Source organism: Anser brachyrhynchus (assembly GCF_964034855.1).
Source record: "Anser brachyrhynchus genome assembly, chromosome: 1".
NCBI lineage: Eukaryota > Metazoa > Chordata > Aves > Anseriformes > Anatidae > Anser > Anser brachyrhynchus.
In genome coordinates, this window is record NC_137694.1 from 66,483,337 (window position 1) to 66,501,766 (window position 18,430).

Sequence of the window (18,430 nt, forward strand, 5' to 3'; positions counted from 1 at the left end):
AGTATTTGTTAAGAGTGGGAAGCATTGGAGGAAGCTGGGAAGTGAGCTCACTGTTAGGTAGAGGAATTGGGGATGTCTCTGTAAAACGCAACCTGGGCTGACAGCGCTAGCTTTAAAGTAATTGCATGAAATCGTGAGACTGTTCCTTCCTAAAGCTGCCAGTTAAAGTCTCCAACTCTTCTTCCTTTTCCAGAGCTAGTCCAAGGAAGGAAGGACCTCATGAAGACGAAAGCCACACGTGATTTGGACAAGGGGGAGGAGGGGCAGGCCTTCCTCCCACCCTCCCCTCACCCAAGCAGCACGTAGCTTCCCAGGTCGGTGGAGCATGGTGCCACGGCGGCTTTTGTGTTGGAAACCTGGAGCGGTGCAGGGCCCCAGCCGGCCGAGCAGCTGGCTCGCCACCACAGGGCGAGCATCGCCAAACTAGTGGCTTTCCGTGACCGGAGACTGCGTCTCGTTCAGGGTTTGAGGGATTTTTGGGGTGGGGAGGGCGGGGGTGGGGGCTGAAACTTTCATTGACTGCTAAACTCAGGTATATTTTTCAGGGTGGAAGAGGACGATGATGGAATTTTACTTGTAGTATTAACGTGTGTGTTTTGGAGCTGGATCCAGTTTACAGAATTTAACCTGTTGCCTTTTTAAATAAATTTCTGTTGTTGGTGAATGTATTGTACATAATGGGGGAGGGGGTGGGCCCAGCTTGTAGTGGGCTTAGCACTGGAGGAATCCTTAACTGTTTACAATCATATCACACTGCTGAAATCTTTCAGGATAAGGGTGAGGGTTTTGTGGGAGTGGGGAGAGGTGAGGGAACATGCAATGGATGACTTGCTGTCCTCTGCAACTGAGACACCAGCTGGTAATTGTTTGACTGAATAGCAGGAATGGCTCAGGGGCATAACATATCCTCCTCTTTCTCTTCTCTTCTTCCTCCCCCTTTCACCCCTGCCTCCACCCCTCTGGATCCAGGGCCTGAGTGCACTTCCAGCTCCCTGTCATCATAGGGGAACAAGGAAACCAGGACCAGGAATTGAAACCAGGACAGGACACTCATGGCATTGTCCCTTCTGTTAGCATAGTACCCTCCTCCCTGCCTTTCTTGTAGGAGTAATTTATGCTCTAGAAAACAGAAAATGGCACAATTGGTCATCTTAGACTTCTTTCAGTGAAACCAGTGCAGCTGGGTGTGGAGCAGCACCTGTCCAGCAGAACAAATGTGCAGATCTGTACCTCTCCCTGCCTGAGGAGGGGAACCAAGTCCCTCCTTTCTTTCTCTTTCCTTGCCTATTTTCACCTCTTAGCAGCAGCAAAGCAGAAACCACACCAGGATTCCTGACAGCTCTCAGTTGCCTGTGAAAGTAGGAGCATAAGGCTGCTTTGGGGGAATGGTTTGTTTGCTAGTGTGAGCTGTTTGTTGGCCAGCATAGTTGGGCTTGGTGTTTACAAGAAGCCAGTGATTCAGAAAGCACTGATTTTGAAATCAGATGTTGAGGTGGAATGGCTTGGGCAGTGAGTGATGAGAGAGGTGTGTGCTTGAGCTGAGTCAGTTTACCTCCATTGTTTTTGATGTTGTAGCAGCAAGTACCACGGGGCCAGTGGCGGCTTCCCTCAAAGGCAATACTCGGTTTGCAGGCACTTTTCACCAGCAGCAGCACTGCACGGGGAACCCCTCATTGACAAATCAGTTCAGTAGGCATCTCTTCTGCAGCTATTTATCCATATCTTGAAACTAGCACAGCTGAATATTCTTGGGGGAGCCGGGGTAAAGCAAGGTGGAGTTGCTACACTGTAAGACTGGGCAGCAAGGTCTGTTGGACCAGAGCCCTAGTGCAGGCTGGCTCTGGAAGGACAGCGGTGTGTATATATATAGTTAAGAAGGACGTGCCAATGTGCTGGCCATATTGTGCTTGCAGGAGCACAAGTGGCAGCAGAAGTGAGCGCGTGAGGACAAAGCAGTATGCCCTTTGGTCAGCAGTACCAGCCAGGGGAAGGTTTTATTCTCCAAGTTTCTGGAGAATTTTTGACTGTTCCGTCACCTTGGATGGTGCTGTCACCCCTATTAGCTGGATTGCACTAGCATGCACGGCCACACCACCTTTGTCCTGCTGTGTATATCGACCATGTGCTGGCACAGTTGTTCGAGCAAATGGCAGGTAGCATCTGACTGAGCCATTACTCCTTCTGTCCTCAGCTTCTGGAAACACAAAAGGCCTAGAAGATGAGAAATGATCTTTCTTGAAAAAGAAAGAGGAAAGACTGATATATTAGTGCCACCCTTACAAATGAGTCTCAGTCCCTGTTGCTACAGTTTTGCCTCTGATGAGCTATGTAGAGCCAAGGCATTTTCCAAGCCTAAGAGGAGTTAAACTTCTTCATGCTAGTCCCACAAGTGTGTTTATAAATTCACTTCTCCTTACTCACTGCTGCAGCTAGCCTGTGAACTATAGCTGCTCTCTGTTCAGTCCAGTGAGTTGCCTGGCTTAGCAGGCTCCTCCCAAAAAGACGACTTCAGCATAATGTCAATTACTTTACTAAAAGGAGATTTTTTTTCCCTGTTAGTGTTCATCACTCAGGGAACAGCTGTCACTGGTGGATTGGTATAAACTGGAATAGATAATCCTGAAGGTTATTCTTGGAGTGAGAAGCTGGTAACTGCTCTACCCGGCCAAGAACTATGCTGTGGCTGATCTGAGTTTGTCCCAGATCTGAGGGTCTACTGCTGGCTTATCAGTTGGCAGTGGATTTTCAGAGGGGCCCCAACTGCTAGGAAATGCAAGTCTGGATATTTAGCCTTTCCTTCACTGAAGCAGTAATAGGTATTTATGAAAAGGCATGCAAGTATAACTGCTATTCAGGCCAATAAACCCAGCACAAATGAGAAAACTATTGCATCTCTTTTTCAAGCAATCTTTACTTTATTTGGTTCGTTTTCATTAAAAACAGAAGAACTGTGAAATGTAGCTTGTAGCAAAGTATTCGAAATTCTGGAAATGTGAACATAGATTCTGCAAACAACCCTTGCCATACTTCAGCCTGTGTCTTCTGTATCACGGACAGCTACTCAAATATTTGAAGTGCCTTTCAGCTCGTTGTCAGCTTTGTGGAACAGGAGGTTTTGAAGCTATACAGAATGAACAAGCCAAAGCACTATTGGTCTTCAGCTGGAACCAGCACTGAAAACATGCTTCTGGTGGTCATGGCATTTGGATGAGTACCAATCCTAGATCAAAACAGGAGGAATAAGAAAGGCAGGAATTGCTTGTAGCCTGTGCAGAGAGGGTAGTAGAGTGTTAGCGATAGATACTGTGAGGATCCTACGTGGAGTATGAGATGTGAAGGTATAGTCCCTTACCTGACCTAATGGAAAGCCGGGGAGGAGGTGACTTGCAGAGGGTAGGTGAAACAGTAGTGAAACTGACTCCCTCCCCTTGGGAGGTTTTCTAGGTAAAAGGCTTTTGATGTAGTTGGTAATTCTTATTAAAGCAACTAACAAGCTGCTATTGGGAGGACACATGGTTTGTATTAGAAAAGTACTAATGTAGCGTAGGGGGAACTATGGCTGGGCTGTAGCGACATCCTGGGGACAGGGCATGCTCAGATCAAGAGCTGCTTGTGGAACCTTAGCTCTGAGTTTCCAGACGTTCAAATGCTTTGTTCATAAATGTTTTGTGGGTTTGGTTTAGTTGGTTTTGTTTGTTTGTGATTATGTGATGACATTGAGGCATCCCCCAAAAATGAGAGCTCTATCTCGCTAGGTACAATCTGAACAAACCACTGAAAATTTGCACCCCTCAAAGCCCCCAGGGACTGGGAGCAGATAGCTAAGGTAGAACAAAAGCAAAAGTACGTGGAGAGAAGCAGAAAACATGAATTTCATTGTTTATGGTTTCCTAACCTATGCTGTGCAGGACGATTTGTAGATATTGTGAAAGAGACAGGTTTAAGTAGAGATTTAGAAGAGAGGAATGGCAGCCCTTTAGGCACAGGATGGTACTTTTTTCCCATAAGTTGGTGTTACAGTGCAGGAACAAGGGAACTGCGTTTTAAAATGTCCTTGCCGATGACTGTTGTATTTGCATCACTCTCTCAAATAACATTTTAACAGAATATAGAGATATTCTGGACTCTGATTGGAACCCCTCTTTCTCATCCCCCAGCATTGTTGTAATATAGTATATTACCAGTTGGACCCTTTTCAGAAAGCATATTGAGCTAGTGACTTTGCAAAGTTTCCTTACTTTTCCCATATGGAGGATGTGTTTTGCTGTAATTATGGATATACATGTTAAACAAGGCTGTATAATAGGAAGAACAAATACGATGCCAAGCATGCCAAAAGTTCCCAATATTCCCAGCGCAGCTTTGTACTTGTCTTCTGGCTTTTCAGCCTCTCGCTCTTCCCACCACCTCTGTCTTTGCGAATGGTGTGTGGTGTTCACAGGCTCCCTGGGTGCTAGATTGTCATTATAAATGCCATTGTATAAGCTTCCCCTGGGACTCTGGTGGCTTTTGACATCTTAAGCACTACAGACCCTGGCAATTCAACTAAGTATTTTAAGAAGGTCAGTAGCTCAGGCTTCACAGTGATTTTTAGCTGTGTCCAGCAGAAGCTTGCAGTTTATAAATTCCATGGTGTGACCCACCAAACCACTTGGTAGCAGTCCAAGACACCAGTCTGCAATGAGGAGGACAAAAGAGGAAAGTAAATTTGAAGTTTCAAGGCCCAACTGGCTTGATTTGTGACTCTAAAGTACATGAAGACACTTTTCTTGGAAGAGCTTCTAATTCCTTCTCGTCTGCCAAATGCCTTTCCCATGCAGACTTTCTGAAGCAAATCTCCTGTGTATATTTTTGTAAGTGTGGTTTCTCAGGGTCTTGGAGAGCTATCAGCTTGATGTCTTATCTGAAAGCTAGTCACAGAGGCTGTCTTTCATTCTGCTGACTGAGGCGGTTTCCCTGCAGCTCCTTTCTCTTTACACCCCAACACTTCTCCATTTAAAATGAAAGCATAATTAGACAACAACCCGCATTTTTCTCTTCTGCTGATCTCTGTCAGTCTTCTGTGCATCTCTGCGTTGAGCCAGGATTATTGCTTTGCTCTCTGTGGCTTTGCTCGGTGTTTGTTTCCCAAGGAGACACCTCGGAGTTGCGCTGTGGAGTTTCGGAGAAGGTGCCACAGTACGTAAGGGGAAGCAGAGGAGTCGGCTCTGGCAGAATTCCTGTTTTGCTTTAAGGCCGGTGCTGGTGGTTGAACAGCAGGTGTGCGAGTGCCGTATCCTTTCTGCACGGCCGAGGTTGAGATAGCAGGCTATGAAAGTGGTGTTGCAGCTGCAGGCCATGTGACAAGCTTTAAGAGCATGTGCTTATTGTAACCAAGAAAGCATCTCAAACGTTGACCTTCCAGCCTTTCCCCATCTGTACCTGTTTAACATACAGATGGGGGTAGAGCACACTCTGGCTTGGCAGGACCCCTGCCGCCCATGCGGAAGGAAAACGCTTTTAACCAGCACATAATGAACTAAGCGTTCTGGTGTTCACTCTGCTGCCCACCTCCCTCCAGCACACTGCTCTGAAAAGGCGTTGGGGGGACCCTTTGGATAGGAGCTGCTGGGATGGCGAGAGCAAAGCTCAGTCTGCCCCTAGAGAAGATAATTCAGGATGGTGTATGTATTTGAACCTAGGAGGTAACATCCAAATGCTCCTTCAAAGCGCAGGAGTAGTGAGCTGTGTGATGCCATGCCCTTTTTGGCTGCTGTCCTGCCTTTGCTCACATGCAGTATTTGAGAGACCATGGAGCGCTTTGTGGTTTTACTGCAGCTGGCCTTGAATCCACTTGGGTTTTTTCTCCTTATTCTGCAATGGTGACCTAGATTTCTTTTGGAAAAAGTCTTCCTCTTTTTGAAAAGTAGGATATCAGAGGACAGTGCATCCAGGAGCCAGTGAGAGAGAGCTACATCTAGCAGTGGAAGAGGGGACGAAGGACTAATTAGGGCTAAGGAATAATTGGGATTGTCACCGGTTCTAGCAGGTGCCTCTGTTCTTTGCCTCTTTATTTGGAAACACATGGCTCACTGGCAGAAAGGTAGGAATTGGAAAAATCTAAGTAGAAGTGACACTTAGTGACGCTTCTCAGTGTGTGGGCAAAATTCCATTGCGGTGGACAAAGTTGAGCCAGGTGGCTGTGACGGGCTCCTTTGGCCTTCAGACGAGTGAGGGGCAGCAGACACCTCATGCATCGAGCACTGCCTAGCACGTCAGAGGAGCCACCTCCCCTTCCCAAGCTAGTCAGGCAGCCACAGGAGCCTGGGCCTCAACTTTTAGTCCGGAAAGTCCTCTGGTCACCCTTCGTGTCATGCGCCGACATTTCCTCTCTCCTCGCTTTCCTCTGCTCACTTTGCTGCGGTCAGTGGCTGTCAGATGCAGAGCTGAGAGCTCGCTGTCCAGGGCAGGGCAGGCGGCTGAGCTTGCCAGCTGTCTCTGCATATGCATGTAGGAGGCAGGCAGGGAGCACAGGTTGCCCTCCTTGTGACGTGAAGGTGTCCTCGGTGGCTAAGCAGCGCTCCCCTGCGTGCCCCCGGGGTTCACCGCCCTGGGATGGCGGTGTCTGTCCCCCTGCCAGCACAAGGACCTGCTCCTGGCCCTGCTGCGGGGATCCCGCGTGCAGTGGCGCTGTGGCACGGGACCCTGCCATGTCTACCTCCAAGGTGGCTTTGGTTAAAAATACACACTGTGTACAGCCCTGAAACCCGTTACCTCTCTTCCTTGCTAGCTCAACAAACACTGCTGCCTGATTTTCCTGAGCAATAATAATGTGCAGCGGTGCAGCTTCGACCTTCCCCTGCTGTGTCAGGGAGAGGATGACCATAAAATGCGCTGCGGGGCTCCCGAGTTCTCTGGGGGAGCAAGGTGCTTCCCGCTGCCTTCCCAGTGGCTGTCAGGTTGATTGAGGTGGCCAGCAGAGAGCCGGTCACTCTCCTGCGGGTGGGAAGGGAGCAAGCTGGAGCTGAGCCTTGTCCATAGCCTGGGTTCAGAGCAGGTAGGAGGGGTGGGCGCACCCTGGAGCGACTCACTGCTGTTTGACTTGGTGCTGGGCAGGAGGCAGCGGGCGCCTGTGCCACTACATCTGTTCTTCTGCAATTGGGTGATGTTGGGTGGTTGGGTTTGTTGTTTTTGTTTTGTATTATTGTAAGTTTGTAAAGAATGTAATCTGTCTGTCAGGGGCTTGAGGAGGAAATGGGGGCCTTTCTCGTTCGGGGTGAGGCTGTTCTTGCATTGCTGTGGGTTTTGTTGCTGGTGGGGAGGGGCCCAGCAGCCAAGGGGGAAAAAGCTTGACCCCAGCTTGATCGCAGCTATCCTGGGGCACCAGGAGGGTGAGCAGATGCTGCAGCACAGACGAGTCCCCCCAAGCTGTGAAAACAACCCACGCCTGCGTCCTTCGGCAGGGAGATCTGCCCTGGGGTCATCTTCTGGCTGCTGGGACGTCACGCCCGAGGGCTGGTCCTGCTCATCTTCGGCTCAGGTAGAAACCCAGCTGGCCAGATGCCCGTGCTGCTGAGCCAAGGAAAGGCCAGGTTGGGAGGCGCACATTTCTCCATGCAAGAACAAATTTGGGCTGGAGCCGCTGTCCCTGCCATCACCCTGCTCCGTGCTCTCACCCCCTGCCTCCCTCCCCGTCCTGTAGAGCACAGTGTCAGGGATCCTCTTCTCTCTCCTGCTGCTGCAAAGTTGTGTGAACTTTCCTGGTCAATACTGGAAAGGGGAATGCTATTTATTTTTATATTGTGTATATTTTGTCTTGGTCTGCTGATTACCTTTGTTCCCCAAGAGCGACAGTTACCTCAATAGTTAGTTTAATACTGTGTGTTGGGTAATTTTTTTAAAGAACTTTTTTAAAAGCTTGATCCTTGGAGGTCTGTAGATTTTATTTCCATATGAATTGGTTATTTTGTATAAAGTACATTCTTAAAATAGCGATCACCCTTGCTGTGCGTGTGTTTTCTTGTCTTTGGGATGTCCTCCCTCTTCCTTTGCAGGGGGGATCAGAGAGGGGCGGGAAGGGAACACAGAGGTCTTTTTCAGAGAGACAAAGCCCTGGGCTGTGGTCAGAGGTAGTCGGACCACCTGAAAACCATTTACAGGAGAGCACCTGGGAAGCTAATTGGGATCGTTTCCCCTTCTGAAGCACAGCTGTCTGCCTACCAGCAGCCCGGCTGTGGGAAGGAGGTGGTGTCACTGGTTTCCCACAGGTGCCCTGCGCTCACCCCCCAGCCTCTTCACTTTAATAAGGGCGACTGCCCCGGGGTGAAGCCCACGGTGTCACGCTGCTGTGAAGGACAAACTGATCGAGCCGGTGTGGTTCCCTTTTGTGCTGTTTCGGTGCCAGGCAGGGTAGGGGATGGAGGCCCTCGGGGGCTGTCAAAAGAGCGGGAAGCCGCCCGAGCCCACGGGCAGCTCTGCATCCCTATGGAGACCATTTGCTGTTTAATAAACCTCCTGTGTGAAATGTGGCAGCGGCTGCAGCCCTCTGAGCAGAGGGGCATTGAGAGCTGACCCAGCCCTTTCTCACAGGGGTTTCGGCACCAAAACCAGGACCTGGCCGTGCTGCTGCAGGCGGCTGCTGGAGGTGCTCAGGGGTGACTTGCACTTGGCCCCTGCTCAGCTGCTCCCTGAATAAGTGGCTCCGTTTTGCTGATCCAGCAGCTTTTCATCAGGGCAAAATTAATGTGATTTCTTTCAAAGTTGGTGCCAGCAAATGTGGAGCAGGGGATGGATGGCAGAAGGCGGGGGCACGGGGGCTCCCGGCGGCATGCTGTGTGCCCCCCCTGCCCTCCTGGGCTGTGGCTGGTGAAAGCTCCCTCTGTCTCCTCCCGGGCTGGTAACAGATGCTGTTGCTCACATCTTCCTCTCCTGCCAAAACAGCTTCACAGGGTAGCCAGCTTGCGCCACGGGGCCCATCTGCGCCTCCTGCGCCCAGATCCTAGGGCACCCGGGCTGCCTCTGCAAAGGGATGCTCACAAAAGACACGTGCGAGGGGGGACCCCACGCTTGCTGGCCAAACCGAGGACCTCATCTTCTTCCTGCAGCTCCTCTTTTCCCCTGTGTGCCCTAAGCAGCGAGTCAGGCTGCCAGCATTTTACGAGGACAGGAGAAAGACAAAATAAAGGGCCTGGTCAGGAGCTGATGGTGACTCCGCAGTGCATCCCCGCTCCTGGGGCAGGTCGGGGAGCGCCAGGGCTGGACTTCAGCCGTTCCTCCAGTCCCAGGAAGCGTGTGGGTTGGAGGGGGCTGGTGGCAGGGCAAGATTTCTAATCCTGGGGCGCAGCCGGCCCTGTGCGGTGCTGACACTAATTGGAACCAGTCCCGGGGGGCGGGAAGCCGCTGCGCTCACAGCGCCCTCGCAGCTACATCCAGGACAAAGCTTATCTGTGCTGGAGGAAATGCCACGTCCCAACCTTGACAAGATGCTATCAGCAGCCTGGTGGGCAGCGTCAGGCCAGCTCACTTCTCCCCCTCATTCTTCACCTTTTTTCCTATCTTCTGCTGGCCACGATTCTCCTTTCTTCTGCTCCTTCCTTCCTCCCGTGGGTCGGGAAAGCTGGCCCTGAGAAAGCTTTCCTGAGATCCTAGGATGAGGCTTGAAACTCCAGACTTCCTTTCTAGCCTCTCATTCCCCAAGAACTAGGCTGCTTCCCTCCCTTTTTGCCCAGCCATATCACGGCACCTAGCTGCCCCATGGGGGCTTGCAGTGGGGATCAGCTCAGCGCCTGCAAACAAACTCAGCTCCAGCAGAGAGCTCATGCACTGAGCTTCTATTGACGGGAGGGGGAAGCTTTGCTGGAGCTAAGGGGCCTTTGGGGTGCCTGATGGAGGAGGAGGATGTTTTGGGGAGGAGATGGAGAAAGCCCTCCTGGAGAAGAGGCGGTGGGCAGGGGCCAGGCCTGCCACGGTGTTTCCTGCCCGTGGGTGAGGCTGCTCCTCCTCTGTCAGCACCAGGCGGCCACATGTTCCCTGCCCAGCGCCTGCTGTGGTTTCTAAATTCCTTTCCCTGCGAGACTGCCAGCATGGAGGGATCGTAAAAAGTTCACCCCCCTGTCATGACTGCACGGATCCTTCCGGGGCCAGTGGGCAAAAGTTGTTTGCAATTTCCTTGGGCCGTGACCTTTGTTTTGGCCGTGGCGGAGGAGAATTGCAATCCATCACCCTGCTGCGGGCTGGGGGCAGGGGCAGGGCTCCTTCCCGCATGGCCTCGGAGGGGTAAAGCTACGGGGCACTAGCTGCTGCTGCAGACGGCGATTTTTGGCACGGGGGCTGGGGCACGATGTGCTCCTGCCCAGGGGATTTGCCAGAGTTTGCTGAAGCTGCCCTTCCTGAGAAGGCTGCAGGGCGATGGTGTGCTGGCTTGGCAGAGTGCTAGAAGACATCCTGCATGGTTTGTGCCTGCAGCCAGCATCAGGGCCGTGCTCCAGCAGGAGCGTGGGCAAAATGGGAGGTGCTGGCACCTTTATCACCTCTATGGCCCTGCTTGCCAATGGTCCCTGATATTTCCCGGCTGCATGGGCTTTTGGAAGATCCCGCACCACTACAATTCCTTAGGAAAATCAGCAGCAACCCAGCTCCACGCCCTGGGACACAGCTCCCGCAGGCGCCTGCCTCTCAGTTCAGGTTCCCAAGGGGAAATACATCCCGGCAGCACTCGCTCCCCTGCGCCAGGGTGTCCCCTTTGAAGACATACCTGCATATGAAACAGATCTCCCCCGAGGACACGCAGCCTGTGCATACCAGTCCTCCCCACTTCCCTTGGCCGTCCGCCTCCACTCCCCTGCTCTGATCTCCGCTTCCCGAGGGAAACGCGTCCTGCTGCGCTTCCCTGCCTCCGAACGCACGTTCCCTTGGGAAGCGCCTCTTTCACAAGCGTCCCTCGGTCGAGCGCTGGGAGAGCCCCTGGATTTTGAGGTCAGGAAGGAGGGTTTCAGGATTTCATCTGGTCCCATGTGTAACACCACACACAGGCTTTCAACACCCAGGCCACCTTCTTGGCCCACCCACCCGCCCAGGATGTAGGGTGCTTTTTGCCTGTGAAGAAGCCATGTGCTGACGTCCAGCCCCAGCAGACCACGGTGCAGAGCAGCTCCTCCAACTTGTGAGGGGGGAGCATGAGCCCCCTGGAAAGTCCATAGGAGACCAACCTCACCCCAAAACCCCCAGCTGTGCCCGGAGCAGGGCAGCCACTGGATTCGTCCGCTGTGTGGATCAGTGTGGTGGGGGTGGGAAAACAGAAGCAAAGCTAGATCAAACAAGCATTTTCCAGCAGCGAGAGCCCGTGGGTGTGAGACAGGTTCAGGTGGGCCTGACACCTGACTGATGGTAAGCACCACCGCCAGGGCTGGGATGCCCCTCACCGCCACAGGCCTGTCCCGGCGGCCATTTCACGCCATCTCCCTCAAGCCCAGCACTCCGGTGCCTCCTCGATGTGTCTGCTCAGAGCCCTGGCAGCCGTGGGAGCGAGGCCGGACACCGCTTTGTGCCCACCAGCACCGGCGTTTTCTCCAGGGCTGATGCCTCCTGCCTGCTTTGAAGGATCAGAAGCGTGGAGCATGGGAAACAGCCACCCTCCTGCTGTGGGTTTTCAGCCCCTTCTCCCAGTCACGCATGTCCCTGGGCCTGCCCTGTAGGCAGCTGTACGGCGGATGCCCACATGCCAGATGTCCTGGGAGATCAAAGTTGCCGCTCGCTGCAGCCTCTGTTCGCGCACACACATCCCCTCAGACTTATAACGCACGCTCTCTATCTCCTCTCCAAGATATTTCCCCTCACTCCCTTTGTTTGCTTTCCAAGCCCTGCTCCCTTTGGCGCAGCAGGAAGGCACCCTTTGCCCTGGCTGGCAGCACCCAGGGGGTGCCTCGGGGTCTTCCCTCCTGCATCCCTTCTGCATTTGCCCCTCCTTGGGCTGGGGGGTGAAGGGACCCATCGGCTCTGTGGCCTCCCTGCACCTCCCACCCCACACAGTGACCGGGAGCACCCCCCGACCTCCACCTCTGCTGATTTCTCCTCCTGGGTAATGCCCTGGCCATGGTGGAAAACGGGACCCAGCCCGGTGCCAGCCCTCGCTCCCTGCTGCTGTGTGTAGCTGGCGCTTAATGGGAAAGGGAAACACAGGATGAAAAAGGAACAATTAGTAAAGAGCAATAAAAGCGATCAGATGCAGGCAGATATGTTAGCAATATATTAAATAAGGAACAGGACCGAGCCAGATGGTTGCGCCAATTTACTTTACAGCTCCAGATGACTTAGCAAGAGGTCACTTAGTGGAGCTGAAAGACAAATGGTTCAGGCTGGATGAAAGCAAACACTTCGTGCCTTCCCACCTCATGCGTACGAGGCTGCGGGATGTCCTGCTGCAGGATGGCATTGACAAAGCCAGAGTAATAATGATTTTAATTGGTTTTAATAGGTTTGCACCTTTAGTTGCATTGCAGCGGTAGTTGCAGCTGTTCTGGGATGAAAAGAGCAGAAGTGCGAGGATTTAGACCATGAGTGATGATCATACTCTCATTCAAGAAGGATTCCTGCCGGACACAGCAGGGCAGAGCTGCCTCCGCCTGGTTTATTGCTGCAGAGGCCGTGGGTGTCCTCTGGCAGTAACCAGCTCTCGTGTGCCCATCCCTAACCTCCAGCGGGGCTGCAGGACCTGGGGAGACCTCCCCGCTCTGCTGGTGCTTGTTCTCCTGAGAAGAATGAGATTGCACAAATCTTTTTTTTTTTTTTAATTTTGTCTGTGCCATGAGTGTGCCATAGCGAGTATATGCAACGACACTTGCACAGCCACGTGGCTGGCTGCACAGGTGAGTTGTGCAGGTGGCATGTAGGGATCTTGGGCTGTGTGTAGGGCTCTTGGGGTGTCTCCTGGTTTGTGGCCCCAACAGTATCACCTGCAGTGTCTGTCTCTCTCCAGAGTACTGGATTCGTGCTGATCAGGATACGAGCACACAGGGATTATGTGGGGCTGCTGCATGCTCGGGGTGTGAGGGTCTTGTCTGTCTGGATAATGTTTAGACTTAAATAAAGAGGAAAACTTAGAAGATACACGATTAAGTAGTTTCTTTAATGACACAGGTTTAGCTAAGTGTCAACAAATGATATGATCCCAGTAGACATATTTATTATGAAGCACTTTTAGCTAGTACGTAAGTAATCTGTGGCACTCATTGCAGGACATCTGTGAAGCCATTTTGTTTGTTTGTATTTGAACAAGGCAATGCTTCTGCATTTTTAACTGCTAAAAACACTCACAGAAGTACCTCGAGCACCATGGCTTAGAGCTGATCATCACAGCTGAAGTCAGGAGGGAATTTCTTTCTGTGATGCCAAATCTCAGGACCACTTTGAGGTTGTTTTTTTCCTGTGTGCCTTTAGCCAAGAAACACCACTGCTGGGCAGCCTCGGTCTGGTGTGCATGGGTGAGAGTGTGTTTTGGGAACAGGGAACTGGGGAGCAGGGCTGGGACTGGGAGCACTGGTTGGGCAGTGGTGTCTTTGCAGCTGTCATGTACCATAGAGCACCATGTGCTCCGTGTGTTCGTGCCTGGGTTGCCCTCTGCAGACAGTTGCGACAGCAGTGCCTGGGAGAGGAGTCACAACTTGATGCCCTGCAGTTGCTTGTTCCCTGAAGAGGCTGGAAATACAGCACTCAGGATCCTGGAGGGTGAGGTGCCAGTTGCTTCGGTGTATGTGTGCGGAGACTTCCATGCGGTCACTTGGTGCTGGCACAAATCCTGCTGGTGCAGGGTGCCTCCCCACTCCCCCATCCCCATCCTGGCCAGCGATGCTACTGTTTGCCCTCACAGTATTTGGAGCCAAGAGCAGACGCACGGAATGAGTAGCTCATGAGGGACCAACCTGAACAGCATCGTTACGCAGCCTGAGCCTCTCACAAGACATCAGCCTTCAACTACTTAAAACAATGTTGGGATCCTTGATTTCTGCAGCTTTTTATTTCTATAGTGTAACATGGGTTGGGAAATTACATTTTTGGCACAGTTCAGCATGGTTTTTAACCTAAGACTGCTCATTTACAGATGTTTTTCTTACTTTCTCTAACAAAGCCAAAGCAACAGTGTGGGATGCTCTGAGAGATGCCTAGGAAGACAGATTTTGGCTTTCCCAGCCCGCTCTACCTTGGCTGAAACCAGCAGGAACCTCCCCGCTCTGGAAGGGCTGTCTTGTCACAGCCTGTTCCTGCAAACATGTTTGAGGCCCCCATTCATTTCTGCTGCACCTCTGAGCTGCCCATATCAAACAGCAAACATAGCCAAACATGGCCAAATGCTGCTGCAGCCCGCCTGGCCTCTAGCTCAGGGCTAAACACCTTTTGCCAAGTTGCCTTACTGCAGCCTCGGTCTTTCCCCCCCTCCCCAGAATAGCAGCTTAGAGCCCATTTAACCAAGGAAAATAGTTTGCTTTGAATTTTCCTCTGGGTAGTTTTATTTCCAAATGTTTCTGTTCTCATTTACGTCAGTTTCTTTGGAATTAAATAGATAATTTTCTCATAATCTCCCAGACTGGTTTAGGAACAGACTCTGGGACCGTGGAGATGCTCCAGCCTTCCTGTACTGCATGCACTATTGGTCTGTGTAAAGCCTTACCTAACACCCATCTGTTTTCCAACAGGGATGTGCATTCTCTGTTATTTATTTCCCACAGCTTGCTACCATCAGCAGACCAGGGCAGGGGCACAAGGCACCGCCCCCTTCTGCCAGCTCATCTCTGGCAGTGCACGGAGATGTCCGACCCCTGGGGACAGCGAGCACCCGAAGGGCCGCAGCCAGGCTGTCACTGCAGGACTCACCCAAAAGCTGGATTCTCAACTTCAGCTTTTAGACAGGGCTTGTTAAGGAAAACACATCCGGGCTTTCCTCTGAGACGGCCTCTCAGAAGGGTGCTGGGCACTTTACCTTCCCTTTCACCACCCGTTTTCTGGTGGGCAGCACTCACCCTGGCAGCCATCTCAGAGCTTCCTTTCAAAAGCTATAGTTCTATCATCTCTTACTGCCATAATAGATCCCGAGGCCTCAGTTCTCAGGTAGTTTCTCGTTGTTTTCCTCCAGTCTTTCTCTCACCTTGACACTTATGCACACCTCCGGGGACCATTCATACAGCGTCTCTCTCGCTGATTAACGTTAATACCTCTCAGTGTGAAAAACTAAATACTAAAAAAGGGTTGTGACTCAGATGTGCGGTAACATTTTAAGTCCTCTGCTGATCACTTAGCGTCTAACCTGCTCTTAAATTTTCCATTGCCAGCTGTGCAGAACACGTGCAACATTACCTCCTTCCCTAACTCCTTCTCCAACACTAGACAGAGCCAGCTCTGCACTCTCCATTGATTTGCAACGCTTGCTTCTGCCATCACTACTTATTCTTTTACCTGCACTCTGACTTAACTCCTCCTTTGTTCCCTGTATTTGTCCACTTTCTTAATGTGCTGATGGGGCTTGTTTACTGTACACAACTGGATTATTTTGCATGCTTATACTGAGATGGATAAAGATCAATATTCTCATTGATTTGACCAAGGTCAGCTGGTAAATCGCCACCACCAACAAAAATTGTATATCCTAATTTGTTTGCTGAAATCAGTAGTACCATTCAAATAATAAAATAGCGCTGCAGTGACACCCCAGCAGGAACTCTGAAATCCACCTGAAACGCAGCTTTTGTTTCACTTTTTATTTCTAAAAACCGGCATCCAAACACTGAAGAGAGGCTTGGACGAAGACCCAACAGGACTGCAAACTATACTAGGTAAGCCTGGTTGGACATTCCCCCTTTTCTTTAAGGTGCTAAATTTAATAACCGCCCCTATTGCTCGAGATGAAGGATAAAGATGTTCCTGCTAATGCAGACACCACTTTTTTGCAGTTGAATTCTCACGTGGTGTTATCTCAATATTAACGGTAGTCAGTGCTTTCTTGTAACACACTTGCAGGGAACTGCTGTCGCAGACAGAAGTTCTTGTCATAGCTGACATGGCTAAAGCTAAGAGTGCATGCAGTTCTGCTAACAAACTCGGTACGCATAAGTGCTTTAGTTCGGGTGGGTCGGGGGCACTAAACCACTAGTCTCAGACTTCAGATGCAATACACACAAAGTGCTCAGACCATTTCTTAAGGACCTGCTTTGAACCAGTGCTACCCACATGATTAAGTAACAAACACACTCCCCCAAACTAAAAACATTCTTACTGTTGCTAATGTTCGTATGCAAGTATGACAGTGGTTTCTTCCTCCTCTTATCTGCATAGGACAATACAAAAAGGAGATGAAAAATGAACAAAGGAAAGCACACTAAATAGAAACTCCACTATCTTCCACTGTGAGCTCCAGAGTCAGACAGTGAGTTGTTATGCGCCTTTTCAAAAACATGCAAGATGGAGGTTGGTGAAGGTCTTACTCCTTCATGAAAGAAGTAGACCATCAGACCCTGTATAAACAATCCTTTTTTGTCACTGCCAAGAATGTTTAGGTTACTGGTATCAGAGAAAGTCTTGATAATTGCTAATACATTTTTTTTCCTGAATAAAACCTACCTGAAGATCACATTTCAACATTGCCCATAACTGTGGAATAATGTACAACAAACAGAGCCATCTGTCTCTTGTGTGTGCTGACTTTTAGCTTATTCTGCCCGTGACTTCATCTACATGCATTACACTATTGCCTGTATCAGTTTTCCAAGGGAAGCAATAGCACCAGGACAACATTAAAGCTACTTTCCAGCCATGACAGCCAAATGTGGGCCATTCACTTCTTCAGAGATGATCTTGTGGACTGTTTGAAGTCTTTTCATTGAGTATTGGAGCAAATCTTTACAGTACACATCACCTGCCAGAAAGTAATAACCTCCTCTTGTCTAGCCCAGTATTTTATTTCCATACACTTCACTCTATTTCAACATTTAAAGTATTTCTTTCTAGCTCTAGCTGTGGATAAAATAAGGACCTAGATAAGTTCAAGTGCATTTTCTAAGCACTGGTAGACAGCCAATTGGTGAGGGGGATGAATCCATCCAAAAGGACTGAAACAAATCTTTTCTGAACGGTACCACATGAACCAAGAAACAAAAGAGTGAAGCATGCATGCATGAAGGCTTTTCCTCCACTACAGGTGTGACAAAACCCCAGTCCAGTACTTAGTCAGAGAGCTTGATCGCTGACATGCAAAGATGAAAGCTGTAATGGTTATCCAAGTATCTAGGAAGAGTATGCCTCTAGTCTTATATACTCATTGCCTACTCGTAGAACCATGCAACAGAAGGCACAGCACTGAAAGAATGAATACCACAACCATCTACATGGAAAACAAGTACTAAACATAAAAGTAAGGAGCAGTACAAAATAAAGAAGAATTAAAAAACAAACAAGCAAAGAAAAAAAAACAACCAACTTCCTAATGTTTCTTGTTTTGTAAGAAAAATTGAAAGCATTTCTTTCACAAAGAAATTAAGTAAGTTAGGATTCAGGATTTTCATAGCAGTCAAATCACCATTTTGAAGAAGCGTCAGTAAACGGTTTATCTAGCATTGAGTGTCTTTAACATACTTTACACGAGAGCATGCACCTCTGCTTAAGAGGAAAGGGCCTCAGGTTAAAAACACTGCATAATGCAGTGGTGCTGCAACCTGGCAAGTACTCTTCATGGCACAATATAGAATTCCTACATCACTGCGGTATTTAGAGAAGATGACTGCAACACATTCAAGCAGTAATTTGTTTGTGCAGTTTCTTATTTCCATTCAGCAAGTCTCAGAACTGAACACTAGGTGAAGAGCCAGGTACTCTGATAGATGCTTGTAGTGTGGAAAGTCACCTAGAGAATTTTTCTGTCCTACACCAGAGGAGGTGGAGACAACACTAGTCATCACTGCAGAAACAAAGGACAAGCGTTAATAAATCTTAACAGGTTAGGTAGTGAAGACAGTTGTGTTACTTAAACTTTAAGGTATTAAAGGTTAACAATTAAGAGAATAGTTTTGACAGAGTCAGCTGCTGTTCCTTGAGTCCTCAGTCATACTTACTACAGAAGTATGGTTTGGATTTTTTTTCACAGAATCAACAAACTTGTAACTGGAAATAGATTGTTGTATGTAAATAGATTGTTGGTATGAAAATAGGGCAGTTGTATTTCTCTTGTGAAAGATGATTGAGGGATCACATAGCAAAACTACTGATTCATTTTTAGGAAGACTGGAGCTCATAATAGAGTCTTATGCAAAAGGCTTGCCTCCAGTCCAACACTACTCAAGCAATTAGCTTTACAGTCTCCACAAGCTTGACTTCTAGCTTCACAGAATAGTTATTACAGAGAACCCACAAGTAGTAAGTCCTTATACACACAAGCGCACTTTTCAAAGGCTGTTGCCAATCCTCCAGAGAG

At 49.8% G+C, this 18,430-nt stretch overlaps 1 protein-coding gene across 2 annotated transcripts in view; it reads left to right on the top strand.

The window, feature by feature from the left end:
* Window positions 1-7,975, top strand: part of CECR2 (CECR2 histone acetyl-lysine reader) — a 101,078-nt gene extending 93,103 nt beyond the window's left edge. For both annotated transcript variants that reach the window (XM_080579628.1, XM_080579629.1), the window contains one exon: window positions 194-7,975. In XM_080579628.1, coding sequence (XP_080435754.1) covers window positions 194-199 — 6 coding nt within the window. In that variant the 3' untranslated portion in view covers window positions 200-7,975. The remainder of the gene's footprint in view (window positions 1-193) is intronic.
* Window positions 7,976-18,430: the final 10,455 nt, after the last annotated feature.